This window comes from Cherax quadricarinatus, chromosome 52 (genome assembly GCF_038502225.1).
Source record: "Cherax quadricarinatus isolate ZL_2023a chromosome 52, ASM3850222v1, whole genome shotgun sequence".
Classification (NCBI taxonomy): Eukaryota; Metazoa; Arthropoda; class Malacostraca; order Decapoda; family Parastacidae; genus Cherax; species Cherax quadricarinatus.
In genome coordinates this window covers 23,370,165-23,384,724 of record NC_091343.1, presented here as the reverse complement: position 1 = coordinate 23,384,724, position 14,560 = coordinate 23,370,165, and the positions used below count along the sequence as shown (strand labels likewise).

The window sequence follows — 14,560 nt, the reverse complement described above, 5'->3', positions numbered from 1 at the left end:
CTAGTTTCTTGACGTGCTTTATCAAGTGCGGGTTCCAAACAGGTGCTGCATACTCCAGTATGGGCCTGACATACACGGTGTACAGTGTCTTGAATGATTCCTTACTAAGGTGTCGGAATGCTGTTCTCAGGTTTGCCAGGCGCCCATATGCTGCAGCAGTTATCTGATTGATGTGTGCTTCCGGAGACATGCTCGGTGTTATACTCACCCCAAGATCTTTCTCCTTGAGTGAGGTTTGCAGTCTTTGGCCACCTAGCCTATACTCTGTCTGTGGTCTTCTGTGCCCTTCCCCTATCTTCATGACTTTGCATTTGGCAGGATTAAATTCGAGAAGCCATTTGCTGGACCAGGTGTCCAGTCTGTCCAGGTCTCTTTGAAGTCCTGCCTGGTCCTCATCAGATTTAATTCTCCTCATTAACTTCACATCATCTGCAAACAGGGACACTTCTGAGTCTAACCCTTCCGTCATGTCGTTCACATATACCAAAAATAGCACTGGTCCTAGGACCGACCCCTGTGGGACCCCGCTCGTCACAGGTGCCCACTGTGATACATCATTACGTACCATGACTCGTTGTTGCCTCCCTGTCAGGTATTCTCTGATCCATTGCAGTGCCCTTCCTGTTATATGCGCCTGATGCTCTAGCTTCTGCACTAATCTCTTGTGAGGAACTGTGTCAAAGGCCTTCTTGCAGTCCAAGAAGATGCAATCAACCCACCCCTCTCTCTCTTGTCTTACTTCTGTTATTTTATCATAAAACTCCAGAAGGTTTGTGACACAGGATTTGCCTTCCGTGAATCCGTGCTGGTTGGCATTTATACTCCTGTTCCGTTCCAGGTGCTCCACCACTCTCCTCCTGATAATCTTCTCCATAATTTTGCATACTATACACGTCAATGACACAGGTCTATAGTTTAGTGCCTCTTTTCTGTCTCCTTTTTTGAAAATGGGAACTACATTTGCTGTCTTCCATACCTCAGGTAGTTGCCCAGTTTCCAGGGATGTGTTGAAGATTGTGGTAAGTGGTACGCACAACATATCTGCTCCCTCTCTAAGGACCCATGGAGAGATGTTGTCCGGTCCCATTGCCTTTGAGGTATCGATGTCCCTTAGCAGTTTCTTCACCTCCTCCTCATCTGTATGTATGTCGTCCAACACTTGTTGGTGTATTCCTTGTTGGTGTCCCCATCTGGTCTGTCCCCCCAGAGTCCTTCCTGTCTCTACTGTAAATACTTCCTTAAATCTCGTGTTGAGCTCCTCACATACCTCTTGATCGTTTCTTGTGAGTTCCCCACCTTCTTTCCTCAGCCTTATCACCTGGTCCTTGACTGTTGTCTTCTTCCTAATGTGGCTATACAGCAGTTTCGGGTCAGATTTGACTTTCGATGCTATGTCGTTTTCATACTGTCTCTGGGCCTCCCTCCTTATCTGCGCATACTCGTTTCTGGCTCTTCTACTAATCTCCTTGTTTTCCTGGGTCCTATGCCTCCTGTACCTTTTCCATTCTCTGTTGCACTTAGCTTTTGCCTCCCTACACCTTCGGGTAAACCAAGGACTCGTCTTGGTCTTCCTATTATTTCTGTTTCCCTTGGGAACAAAACTTTCCTCTGCCTCCTTGCACTTTGTGTGTGGGTGTACGTGTGCGTGTGTGTGTGTGAGGGTGTGTGTGGGTGTGTGTGTGGGTGTGTGTGAGGGTGTGTGTGTGGGTGTTGGTGTGTGTGTGTGTGTGGGTGTGCGTCCTTGTGTGTATGCATATATTTGTACGCTCGTGTGCACATGTCCGTGCGTGCGCCCTCGTGTGTGTGTATGTGCGCGCGCGCGCCAGTGTGGGTGTATGATTCACTTAATATTTGTATTTATAACTCATTACAATTGTGACCAGGTGTGGACGTATCAGTGGTTCATTACTTTGTAATTTGCTCATGACTGTAACCATGTATAGGAGTGAAGCTGATTCATTACCTCTGTAACTTGCCATGATTGTGACCATATCTACCTGGAGTTCATTACCTTTGTAACTAGTTCAGCTATCATAACTTTGGGGTCCAGTCACTGGACCCATTATGTACCTTTGTAATCTTTTGACTACCGCCCACAGGATGGGTATGGGGTGCATAATAAAGATATTAAACTAAAGTGTGTGTGTGTGTGTGTGTGTGTGTGTGTGTGTGTGTGTGTGTGTGTGTGTACTCACCTATTTGTGGTTGCAGGGGTCGAGTCACAGCACCTGGCCCCGCCTCTTCGCTGATTGCTACTAGGTCCTCTCTCTCCCTGCCCCATGAGCTCTATCTATGTGTGTGTGTGTGTGTGTGTGTGTGTGTGTGTGTGTGTGTGTGTGTGTGTGTGTGTGTGTGTGTGTGTGTGTGTGTGTGTGTGTGTGGTGTGTGTGTGACTCAGCAATCAATATTTGCACCAATAACTCATTACAGTTGTGACCGGGTGTGGAAGTGTGAATTGCTCATTACTCTATAATTTGTTCATGATTGTAGCCATGTATAAACGTAAGTAACCATTCTTACAGAATTCATTACCTTTGTAACTTGTGAGCTCATTACCTTTGTACCTAGTTCAGCTATCAAAACTTTGGGGGCCCAGTCCCTGGACCCATTACGTACCTCTGTAATCTGTAAATACTTTTGTAACTTGTCATGATTGTGACCAGACCTACCTGGAGTTCATTACCTTTGTAAATTGTGAGTTCATTACCTCTGTAACTTGCTCAGCTATCAAAACTTTGGAGTCCAGTCCCTGGACCAATTATGTACCTCTGTAATCTTTTGACTACCGCCCACAGGATGGGTATGTGGTGCATAATAAACATATTAAACTAAACTAACTTCCATACCCCAGCCACTGTATGACCCATGAATGCAGCAACCACTCTGTTAATACAGTAAACACAGCACTGTGACCTCTATGTGTTTAGTGCTCACCCCTTCCATGAATGTAATAATTTTCACATGCACCACAAAATGTTGAATTACGTTGGAAAAGTAATGTTGAATGTTGAATAATGTAAGAAAGTAAATGATGAATATTGAATAACGGTAAGAAAGTTATGTTGAATAACAGTAAAAAAGTAATGATGAATGATGAATTACAGTAAGAAAGTAATGCTTAATGTTGAATTACATTTAGAAAGTAATGTTAAATACTCACGTGGGTTGTTGAAAGTGGGAGGTTCTCTGTTGAACAAATTGATGTGTCTGACAGCGTCAGATCTGACAGTAGCTATGGTGGGTATGCAGCAGGTATATATGAAGCCTCCACCACATTTGTTCACTGGAGTATCTGCAATATACAATGCTCATCTTCATAACAGGAGTATATACATTGAGATGTGTATATGTATGTCTCAGTCTGTATACATTTGGTGTGTATATCTTTCAGTGTAGATACAAAAATATCTATCAAACTATTTATACTAAGAGATGTGTATCTGTATATGCAAAGAGATATGTATGTCAGTGTATATACGTCTATCTCTGTATATATACTGAGAGATGTCTCTCTGTATATTCCTTCTAAAAGAGGGATATATCTCGCAAGGGAGGTATGTGCCTTAATACTTGTCAGGCTCTTCATCCAAGGAACTGAACCAATAGTCTCCCCTTCCTTGGACTGAACCTGAATATCACCTGTTCCCTAGGCCATATATACCCCCATAGTGGAGCTACCCCTCTCCTTCCTCGGACCACACCCGAGTACCTCCAATTCTCCACCTCATTATCAATGTAATTTGCATACCAATCAAGACATTAGTGTCTAGTTCCTGGACCCATTATGTATCTCTTTCAATCTTTGGACTACCGTCCACCAAGGATGGATATGTGGTTAGTAATACAGATTAATATTAAACAAATTAACTTAAATGCTCTGCATATACAGGAGTTTTCGGCATGTAAGTTTATTCAGGTATACACAAATACAGTTACATAGATTATCATACATAGCAGCATATATGTAAAGAACTTTCACGGCGCGCATAACGGAGATAAAACACCTCAGTTACTGGGAGCGCTTGAGCTTCCTAAACCTGTATTCCCTGGAACGCAGGAGGGAGAGATACATGATTATATACACCTGGAAAATCCTAGAGGGACTAGTACCGAACTTGCACACGAAAATCACTCACTACGAAAGCAAAAGACTTGGCAGACGATGCACCATCCCTCCAATGAAAAGCAGGGGTGTCACTAGCACGTTAAGAGACCATACAATAAGTGTCAGGGGCCCGAGACTGTTCAACTGCCTCCCAGCATACATAAGAGGAATTACCAGCAGACCCCTGGCAGTCTTCAAGCTGGCACTGGACAAGCACCTAAAGTCAGTTCCTGATCAGCCGGGCTATGGCTCGTACGTTGGTTTGCGTGCAGCCAGCAGCAACAGCCTGGTTGATCAGGCTCTGATCCACCAGGAGGCCTGGTCACAGACCGGGCCGCGGGGGCGTTGACCCCCGGAACTCTCTCCAGGTAAACTCCAGGAACCTAGGATAGCCCAAAAAAGTCAGCCAGAGTGACTCATTTCCATTGGGGTCATTCATTCATTCTCTTTGGTACATCTGCATCCTGCTGAAATAAAATATATTATTATCTCATTTTGGACTGACCTCCACGGAAGAGGCAGGAGAGGATGAAGGTGCAAGAAGCCTGGATACCATTGTGGACACACTGGTCAGGTAAAGTGAACATATTGCGGAAGTAACGCCCCTCGTCTGCCTCTGAAAACACATTGGTAGATTAAGTGTATTATAAAGACACAAAGAGAAGACTAGGCATTTCGGGAAGAATAAGATTAATTCAAACTATATTGGTACAGATTATGGAGCACATTGATATTAAGGCTAGGGAACTGCATTACAGTTCTTAAATTTAGCAATGTGAATGGTTTTGTCTTTGTACGATACATAGTTTCTATTAAAGCTCCTATATTGGAGTATCACAGGCAAACTTATGACTAGTTTAAGATTCATTAGGTAATAGTTTTATTATGCATTTCTTTGTTTACAGTCAGTTGGGTGAGTAAGTGTTAATTGTGGGGAATCAAAGATAGAGAGTAGGTCTAGGTTTTTTTTTGTGTGTGTATGATACAAGAGAATAGGTGGTTTTCATGTACCCCATTCTCTTTGCTGACGACACGACTTTTGTCATCTCTCACCCTAATCTAGCCACCCTCAACACCATTGTTAATGAGGAGCTGCTCAAAATATCAACTTGGATGACAGCCAATAAACTTACACTTAACACTGGCAAAACCTACTATATTGTGTTTGGTAGCAGAGCAGGTGTTGCGCAACTTAACATTAAGATCGACAACACTAATTGCCAGACATAATGAGGGCAAATTCCTAGGCCTATACCTCGACAACAACCTAAATTTCAGCACCCATATCCAACACATATTAAAAAAAGTATCCAAAACAGTTGGGATCCTCTCCAAGTTACGATACTACGTGTCACAAACTGCCCTTCTCACACTATACCATTCACTTGTATATCCATACCTCACCTATGCTATCTGTGCTTAGGGATCAACTGCAGCAACACACCTAAAGCCAATAATAACCCAACAAAAAGCCGCAGTAAGAATAATCACTAAATCCCATCCCTGGCAACACCCCCCCCCACTCTTCATAGATCTAAACTTACTCCCTGTTCAGTACATCCACACTTACTACTGTGCAATCTACATCTACAGGACCTTAAATTCCAATATTAACCTTGACCTAAAACGCTTTCTTGATAGTTGTGACAGAACCCACAGGCACAACACCAGACACAAACATCTCTATGACATTCCCCGTGTCCGACTAAACCTTTACAAAAATTCAATGTATGTCAAAGGCCCTAAAATCTGGAACACCCTACCTGAAAATTCTAAAACTGCAGACACATTCATCACCTTCAAAACTACCATCAGAAAACATCTTATCTCCCTGATATGCCCTGTCAACTAATTACACGAATACCACCTGGTGGTTAACACTTGCACTCACTCACCCATTTGACCATAAACACAGAAATACGGATCTTAATCTTAAAATAATGATTCCTAACTAGTCATAAGTTTGCCTGTGATACTCCAATATAGAAACTATGTATTGTGCCAAAACAAAAGCATTCACATTGTTAAACTCACAAACTAGTATTTAGTCACTTAGTATTTAGTCACTTAGTAGTTAGTCAACTTACTCCACAATTTGTAATAATTTAGGGTTAAGAATTAATCTAAGTTTGCCCGAAATGCCTAGCCTTGCTAGGTGTTCTAGTGGCCTCCCTCTGTAATTAGCATTTTATTACATGTAAACCACACAATAACCAAAATCTGTAAACCCCGCATTGTAATCCTTATAGAGAATAAACTTTGATTTGATTTGATAGCTGATGGTGGGGTGTGTAAGGGAGATGTTTCCTAAAGGAAGTTTTGGAAGTGATGGTTGTGTCTGCAGTTCTAGAGTTATCAGGTAGGGTGTTCCAGATTTTAGGTCCTTTTATGTACATTGAATTTTTGGTATAGGTTTAGCCGGACACGGGCAATGTCATAGATGTTTGTGTCTGGTGTTATGCCTGTGGGTCCTGTCACAACTATCAAGAAAGTGTTTTAGGTCAGGGTTTATATTGGAATTTAAGGTTCTATAAGTGTAGGTTGCACAGTAGTAAGTGTGGATGTTCTGTATACTGAAAGTCATACACCTTGTGGAAAATTGCATTTATCTGAATGTAACTAATTATGTACATAACAGTAAATGATAACAAAGATAATTATTATTTACCAATGTTACATAGACAAGTAGGAATTTGGGACACCTAGGTCGCAAAAAATGTCCCCCTTCGATACCTACCACTGTCATAACCACAAGTTGCTCTAGACCTATTAATTAAATGAAATATACATTCACCAGGAATACTGGTAAATATATAAATTTGTGGACTGTATATTAAAAATAATAAATGGTTATATATATACACAATTACATAACAGAAGGAAAATATATCTTAATATCACTCACCAATTTGACTGGAGATTAATGTGCATCATACTCAGAAAACCTCACTCTAACTAAATCTATGAAAATAATGCTGGCCAGAATTACACACAAATCTAGAGAGCTTATCTGAGGTTCCTGGAGCTGTCTTGTCCAGTCGTCTGATATCTCAAGTTATGCAGGAATGCACATCCACCAATTTTGCCTCCTATTTGAGAGGTGTCAACGCAATTTTAACCTCTAGAGCACGAAAAATTCTTCCCATTACACCAACGTTTGTACAAAATTCAAAACCAAGATGGTGAGTGTCTTCTTTTTTTCGATAACATACTTCTTTTAAAAATACAATATAGGGCATCTATTTACCTATAAATTACCGTATTTCCGGAAAATGTATACAGTATTTTCTATTTGCTAAACGACTCAAATTGCTCATTTGACAATGGTGGAGGACCTGGGTACATATAGGATCTGGCATCCACATGGCGACATATTACACAAGATTTAATCACCCTTTTTACACTTTGCCATCCTTGTGGAATCCAGAAAGTTTCCCTAATACGATTTAAGGTATCTTGTACCCCACCATGCATTACATTTTTATGGGCATTTAGAACAATTAAATTTGTTAGATGATGAGTTTTGGGCAGTAAGATAGGGTGTTTAACATAATCACCCAATTCAGCATTTTGTAACCTACCTCTGCACCTAATTACATTGTTCTCTAAATACAGCCCCAATTTCTCTATTATGGAACCTTTCACAATTTTTCTTTCCATCATCAATTTAATCTCATTTCCATAGATTTCTTCTTATACCCTCTTTATCCAGTATTCAAGAGGATGTGAAAACTTATATGAAATATTCATCTTTAGAAATTTAAACACCAACTTAGTTACATTGATTAGTTTGGGTAAAGAAGAATACCTATTCATATCAATGGCTAAGGGAGGACAAACTATTGGAGCGGTGGTCACAGTAATTTCAACAGGAGCAATATACTCCTTTTGTACAGGCCAATTAGCTTTATTTACCAACCAACTCGGTCCTTTAAACCATGATACAGCATTTACAAATTTAGCATAAGGTAAACCTTGAGACAAGAAATCAGCTGGATTCTCCTCACCAGGAATATGATTAAATGTTAACATATGCTGACCCAAACTATTATACTTCTCTTGCATCTGATTAATTTCAGCGACTCTGTTTTGTACGTACACAATTTTACTGTTTCCATTACGAATCCATTGTAAGGATACCTCATTATCAGACCAAATTACAGTGTCACTAATATTTATCTCCTGCAACTTATTTCTTATATAATTAGCTAATTTGACACCTACATAAATGGCTGTTAATTCCAACTGAGGCAAGGTACGTGATTTAATTGGAGACACTTTAGCTTTAGACATAACAAGAGAAATAACACTATTACATTGAAGGTAAGCAACTGCTCCATATGCCAATTTTGAAGCATCACAAAAAATGTGGAGTACATTTTTCCCATTTGGATTGGCCACCTGGCGTGGGAACTCCAACATTGGAATTTTCTCATAATCACTGTAGTGATACTGGTCCTGTGGGGAGCAGCAGCAGGATAATACTGCACCACCTCTAGGGGCCCTTAACAACAACAACAGTTTGGTGTGTGTCATGGGCACCAACACATGGTGTGTGATTCTCTCCTACTTTATCCATTTATCAGCGATGCAGATTACATGGTGAGTTTAAATATGTGGCCTGTAGTTATAACTTTTCTCTTGACATATGCAAGACATCACCATCCCTGTAGAAACCATTATTAGATGTACTAGTCATTATATTTTGTTGTTGCAGAAGTACTATGAAGATTCTATGTTCAATAAAGCCTAGAGATAAGGCCTGTGTTTCTATCACAACAATCACCAATTAATTCATCCCACCTGTTAATGAATTCCTCAGGTAGAATTTCATCCCAAGCACATTTAAGTTTCCATGCTTCCTGAATTAATAATTTCCCTCTTATAGTAAGGGGTGACACTAAACCTAGTGGATCAAAACATTTGGAAACTTCAGCAAGCAAAACTCTCTTAGTTAATTTATTGGGCATACTGTAATTATTAGGTTTTAGCATTAACAAATCTCTCTCAGTATCCCAAGTTAAACCCAATACATTACTACATTTTGGCACTTCATCTCCAGGGTAATCTTTACTTATTTTGTCCTTTAATTTGGACGAATTACTATTCCATTTCCTCAGAGGCATATTTGCACTTTGCATTATTTTATTAGCCTCTCCATAAGTCATTAACAGTTCCTCTTCAGTTGATGTCACACTCAGGAAATTGTCCACATAAAATTGTTTGCTCATTACTTTACTCAATGGACTTCCCATACGTTTAAGGTGTGCATTTATCATCGCTTGAAGTAGAAACGGACTGGATGTAGCACCAAATAATACGCTCCTAAAGCGAAAGGTTTTCGGAGGGCTAAGTGGGTCACTAGGATTCTCAGGCCTTAAGAAGCGGGTACAATCCCGGTCAGCCTCTTGTAAACCCACAGTCTCATCTACACAGTTTACTAACAAATCTCCTTCATATTTGTTGTAATATAATTTGTATGAATCATATCTATTACCTAAAGCATCTAAATACAATTTTAAATCATCAGTATTCACAGTTTCTTGATTCATTAATTCCAAGCACTTATTATATGCCTTGGTTACATAACTTTCCTAGCCTGTAGTGATGCTTTCTTTGCTCTATATTCCATATGTTTGTCTTCTACATTAATTTCCTCATTTTCAGCCATGATGCAATGTATTAAATTCAACTTAATAACACTGATTATGTACTAAATTATGCACTTTATAAAGGTAAATAGTACAACTTACCTTTAAATAAATTCTAGATACTTGAGCTTAGCAATTACATGTAAAAAATTGTAATATAAATTTTAAATACATTAATAATGTTAGCTACACTTGAGCTTAGCAATTACACATGTAAGAAATTTATATATAAATTTTAAATGTACATTAATACAAACCTTTAGCCAGCCTTGGCTTATCAAAATCATTATACAAATTAATATAAATCCTTGCCAGAATTTGGCATAGCAAAATTAATATTATACACATTAATATAATTAAGAACACTTGCCTTATCAATTACACATACACTGATATAAATCTTGGCCAGAATTGCATTATCAAATTAATATTATACAAATTAATATAAACTTAGCCAGACTTGACTTATCAAAATTAATATTGTAATAATTATAATCCACTACACATTAAGTAAATTTGTGAACTTAACATCCACCTCCTTCTGTTATTTCACATATAATTATTAATTAACTAATTAATGACTTCACTAATTACCTCCGGTTCAAGAAGGACCAACGGGCAAATTAAATGTGGAAAATTGCATTTAGCTGAATGTAACTAATTATGTACATAACAGTAAATGATAACAAAGATAATTATTATTTATCAATGTTACATAGACAAGTAGGAATTTGGGACACCTAGGTCGCAAAAAATGTCCCCCTTCGATACCTACCACTGTCATAACCACAAGTTGCTCTAGACCTATTAATTAAATGAAATATACATACACCAGGAATACTGGTAAATATATAAATTTGTGGACTGTATATTAAAAATAATAAATGGTTATATATATACACAATTACATAACAGAAGGAAAATATATCTTAATATCACTCACCAATTTGACTGGAGATTAATGTGCATCATACTCAGAAACCTCACTAACTAAATCTATGAAAATAATGCTGGCCAGAATTACACACAAATCTAGAGAGCTTATCTGAGGTTCCTGGAGCTGTCTTGTCCAGTCGTCTGATATCTCAAGTTATGCAGGAATGCACATCCACCAATTTCGCCTGCTATTTGAGAGGTGTCAACGCAATTTTAACCTCTAGAGCACGAAAAATTCTTCCCATTACACCAACGTTTGTACAAAATTCAAAACCAAGATGGCGAGTGTCTTCTTTTTTTCGATAACATACTTCTTTTAAAAATACAATATAGGGCATCTTTTACCTATAAATTACCGTATTTCCGGAAAATGTATACAGTATTTTCCACACACCTGTCAGTGTGTACAATGAAAGTCATACACCTGTCAGTGTGTATACTGAAAGTCATACACCTGTCGGTGTGTATACTGAAAGTCATACACCTGTCAGTGTGTATACTGAAAGTCATACACCTGTCAGTGTGTATACTGAAAGTCATATACCTGTCAGTGTGTATACTGAAAGTCATACACCTGTCGGTGTGCATACTGAAAGTCATACACCTGTCGGTGTGCATACTGAAAGTCATACACCTGTCGGTGTGCATACTGAAAGTCATACACCTGTCGGTGTGCATACTGAAAGTCATACACCTGTCGGTGTGCATACTGAAAGTCATACACCTGTCGGTGTGCATACTGAAAGTCATACACCTGTCGGTATGTATACTGAAAGCCATACACCTGTCGGTGTGTATTCTCTTAGATAAAGGCAAATGTTTGAGTGTTTTAGAAATACAATTTACAATTTTAACTACTAGGGAAAATATAGATTTTAAGTCTGATTTTGATTTTAACCCGAAGTGCAACAGCCAAGGTCAGTGAGGAGAGAAATTCCTTCCTGGATGTGCCTTGATGCCGGTGAAGGGCTCTTGATCCAAGAACCTGTACCATTCCTGATTACTCCCCGTTCCCCAAGCGACGTGTGACCCATGTGGGTTGAGCGCTTTCCCCTGATAAAAACAATTGTGATTAACGTGTAAGGAGTATTCATATATGAATACTTACGCTGGGCTGCGACAGGAAGGACGGAGAAGAGGAAGAAGAGGAGGAAGAGGAAGAGAAGGAGGGGGAGCTGTCTGGGGTATACCCCCACTCCCCCCCATCTTCCTGCAATCATGACGTCACAACATTAACCTGGAACAAGACAAGTATTCACTTACTATCCGAAGAAGACAATTATCTCAGTGAAAATTATAAGAAATAATGTTATAGCGGAGACAATTCTAGGAGACAAATGGAGGAGAATGTTTTTATTTTTTTTAGCTAACACATGTAAATATAAATCACTCATTTTACATTATTCCTAATATATATCATTTATAGTATAATAGTAAGGTATTCAATGGACCCCAATGGTCATAGGTTCTCTACACATTTATGTATGATAATCTATGTAACTGTTTGCATATACCTAAATAAACTCACTTATACAAATGAGCTGTTGAATCTCGGTATTAAATTTGCTTTAAGCCATCAAATAGTGGAGCCAACAAGGCCTTATTTTCACAAATAATGATGACCTGGCGTGAAATGTAACAGTATCGATGACAGTAAATTCAGATCACAACCTGACTGGAGTTCAGACTTGTATGGCCAGGAGTACCGACCAACAAAATACAAACAGTTATGAGGTTGCTGTCACCAAATTCAACTATATCAACTGGGAAGGCATCTTTAACATGGATCCAAACCAGCGTCAAGAAGGGATAAACTCTGTGGCACTTGAAGTACGTTCAAGGTACATTTTTCAAGGAAAAAAGAGAGGATGTAAACTAGAAGAGAGAGACGTTCCATCTACAGGAAAAAGCGAAGAGTCACATAGCTTTTCGATGGGGCTAGACTATCTGAAGTGCAACATAAACTATTTAATTCAATTTAAAAGAATCATACAGGATCCAGGAGAGACAGGAGATAAAAACAATTAATGAAATAGAAAAAATTTAAAAATATTTCTTCTCAAATACCAAATCCAAGGCAAAAACCATATCCAGTATTGGGCTCTTGTTCTAACAAGATGGGACTTACACTGATGACAACAAAGAAATGAGTGAAATACTGATGTCTCGATATGACTATTTAAGTTAGCTGTTACTCAGACTGAAGGTCGACAATCGGAACTATTTTTTTTTTTTTGGACGAGACTCAAAACCTTGTCAATATTTCCAAAATTTCTGACATAAACAACACCAATGGACTTTGAAAAAGCGATTAACATGTCCATGCATTCTGCTCCAGGCCCAGACTCGTAGAACTCAGTATTCATCAAGAACTGCCAGTTGTAGAGGAGGCCAGTGGTCTGAGGTGCGACTAATCTCTCTCTCGCGGAGGTGTGTGGTTGGGGCTCCCTTCTTCTGTACGTGTGTCGTCCGGTCTTAAATAAGGAAAGACCTCGTCATCTCGAGGTCGTTTTTAATTCATCACTGTGGTTTTCTTCACGGGGGGTGCCACACCACAAGAGGTGTGTTGTTATGCGAGCATCAACCTCTGGCGCAACTTTGATGCTAGCCTGTCACGGTGGACAGTGGACTGCGCTACTGTAGGGAGCTCAACTAAATGAACCCGGGTTCGATTACTAGGCGGAGAGGAGAAGTAGGGAAATAAGTCATTGACTTTTTTGGGGGAGTTATCCTAGGTTCTCTACACATTTGCTGCTATGTAGGATAATCTATATAGCTATATTTGTGTATACCTTAATAAACCTACTTATTCTGCCCATGTTTTCCCTAGCAGTAAGAAAAGCACTGGGTTTTAGTCAACTACTGTGGGTCACATCCCAAAGTATTAATAAAGAACTATAGTGGAAAAATAAGGATTACACTGCTTTATTTTCCAGAGTTATTCTGGGGTTTTCAAGGTTATTAACCCTCCTGGGTTAATAATCCAAATCAAGTTATCCTACGTTAAAGACTCGCTTGCAACACAGCTTGCAACACTGGCAGGTAAAGCATCAATGTTGATCAAGGGGTTGCGCTTTTATGCCGGAGAAGAACACGATACATACACGTTCAAAACGTTTACCGAAGGAGAAGTTTTGCTACTGGCGAAAGGAGCCAGAATTGCTCTTCAGGCCTCATTTTCTCCCATTCCCCCGGACGATGCAAAGCCCATACGGTTTAATGCTTCTTTATAATAACTGGTACAATGAGGTGGCGGTGGTGTTTTATTCGTCAGGAAAAAGGATAAGAGCGTCCTGATACCTCAGAAAACTACCTGACACTTGTAATAGTGGTCAGCTAGCTCCAGAAAATATTAAAAATATAAATGTCCACTACAAAAAATAACCCACACATGTGAGAACGAAACTGATGACGCTTCGGTCCGACTTGGACCATTATCTAGTCCAAGTCGGACCGAAACGTGGCCAGTCTCACTCGCCTATGTTCGGATTATTTGCATTTTGTACCAATGACGGTACTGTGCCTTTTTGTTCTCTAAGTATGGTAACTTTCCCGTCCACTCAGTTAATGATGACAAATACGAGGGAAAAAAATATATACAGTGATTTCTATTTTAATAAAATGAAAGTTCAAAGTGTTTTTCAATTTATTTAGGCTGAGATTTGCTCACCTTGACTCGTTTAACCACAGAAAATTTCCAGCCACCAATTTCGATCACAGTCTCTAAACCCATATTAAACATAATCTCACCCACAAATAGATCGATAACTGCTGAGTCTGGCCACTACGACCCTGAGATTATTATTGTAATCATAAGGGTCATAACGGCCCTGGAGTATACCTGGTGAGGGTTTCGGGGGGTCAACGC

General features: G+C 39.4%; 1 protein-coding gene across 5 annotated transcripts in view; it reads right to left on the bottom strand.

Moving 5' to 3' along the window:
* LOC128696858 (serine protease 27) overlaps positions 1-14,560 on the bottom strand; it is a 120,650-nt gene that overhangs the window by 25,305 nt on the left and 80,785 nt on the right. For all 5 annotated transcript variants that reach the window (XM_053788280.2, XM_053788283.2, XM_053788282.2 and 2 more), the window contains exons 2-4: positions 11,801-11,929; positions 4,611-4,721; positions 3,161-3,292 (exon numbers count right to left, since the gene is read on the bottom strand). In XM_053788280.2, coding sequence (XP_053644255.1) covers positions 3,161-3,292; positions 4,611-4,721; positions 11,801-11,912 — 355 coding nt within the window. In that variant the 5' untranslated portion in view covers positions 11,913-11,929. The remainder of the gene's footprint in view (positions 1-3,160; positions 3,293-4,610; positions 4,722-11,800; positions 11,930-14,560) is intronic.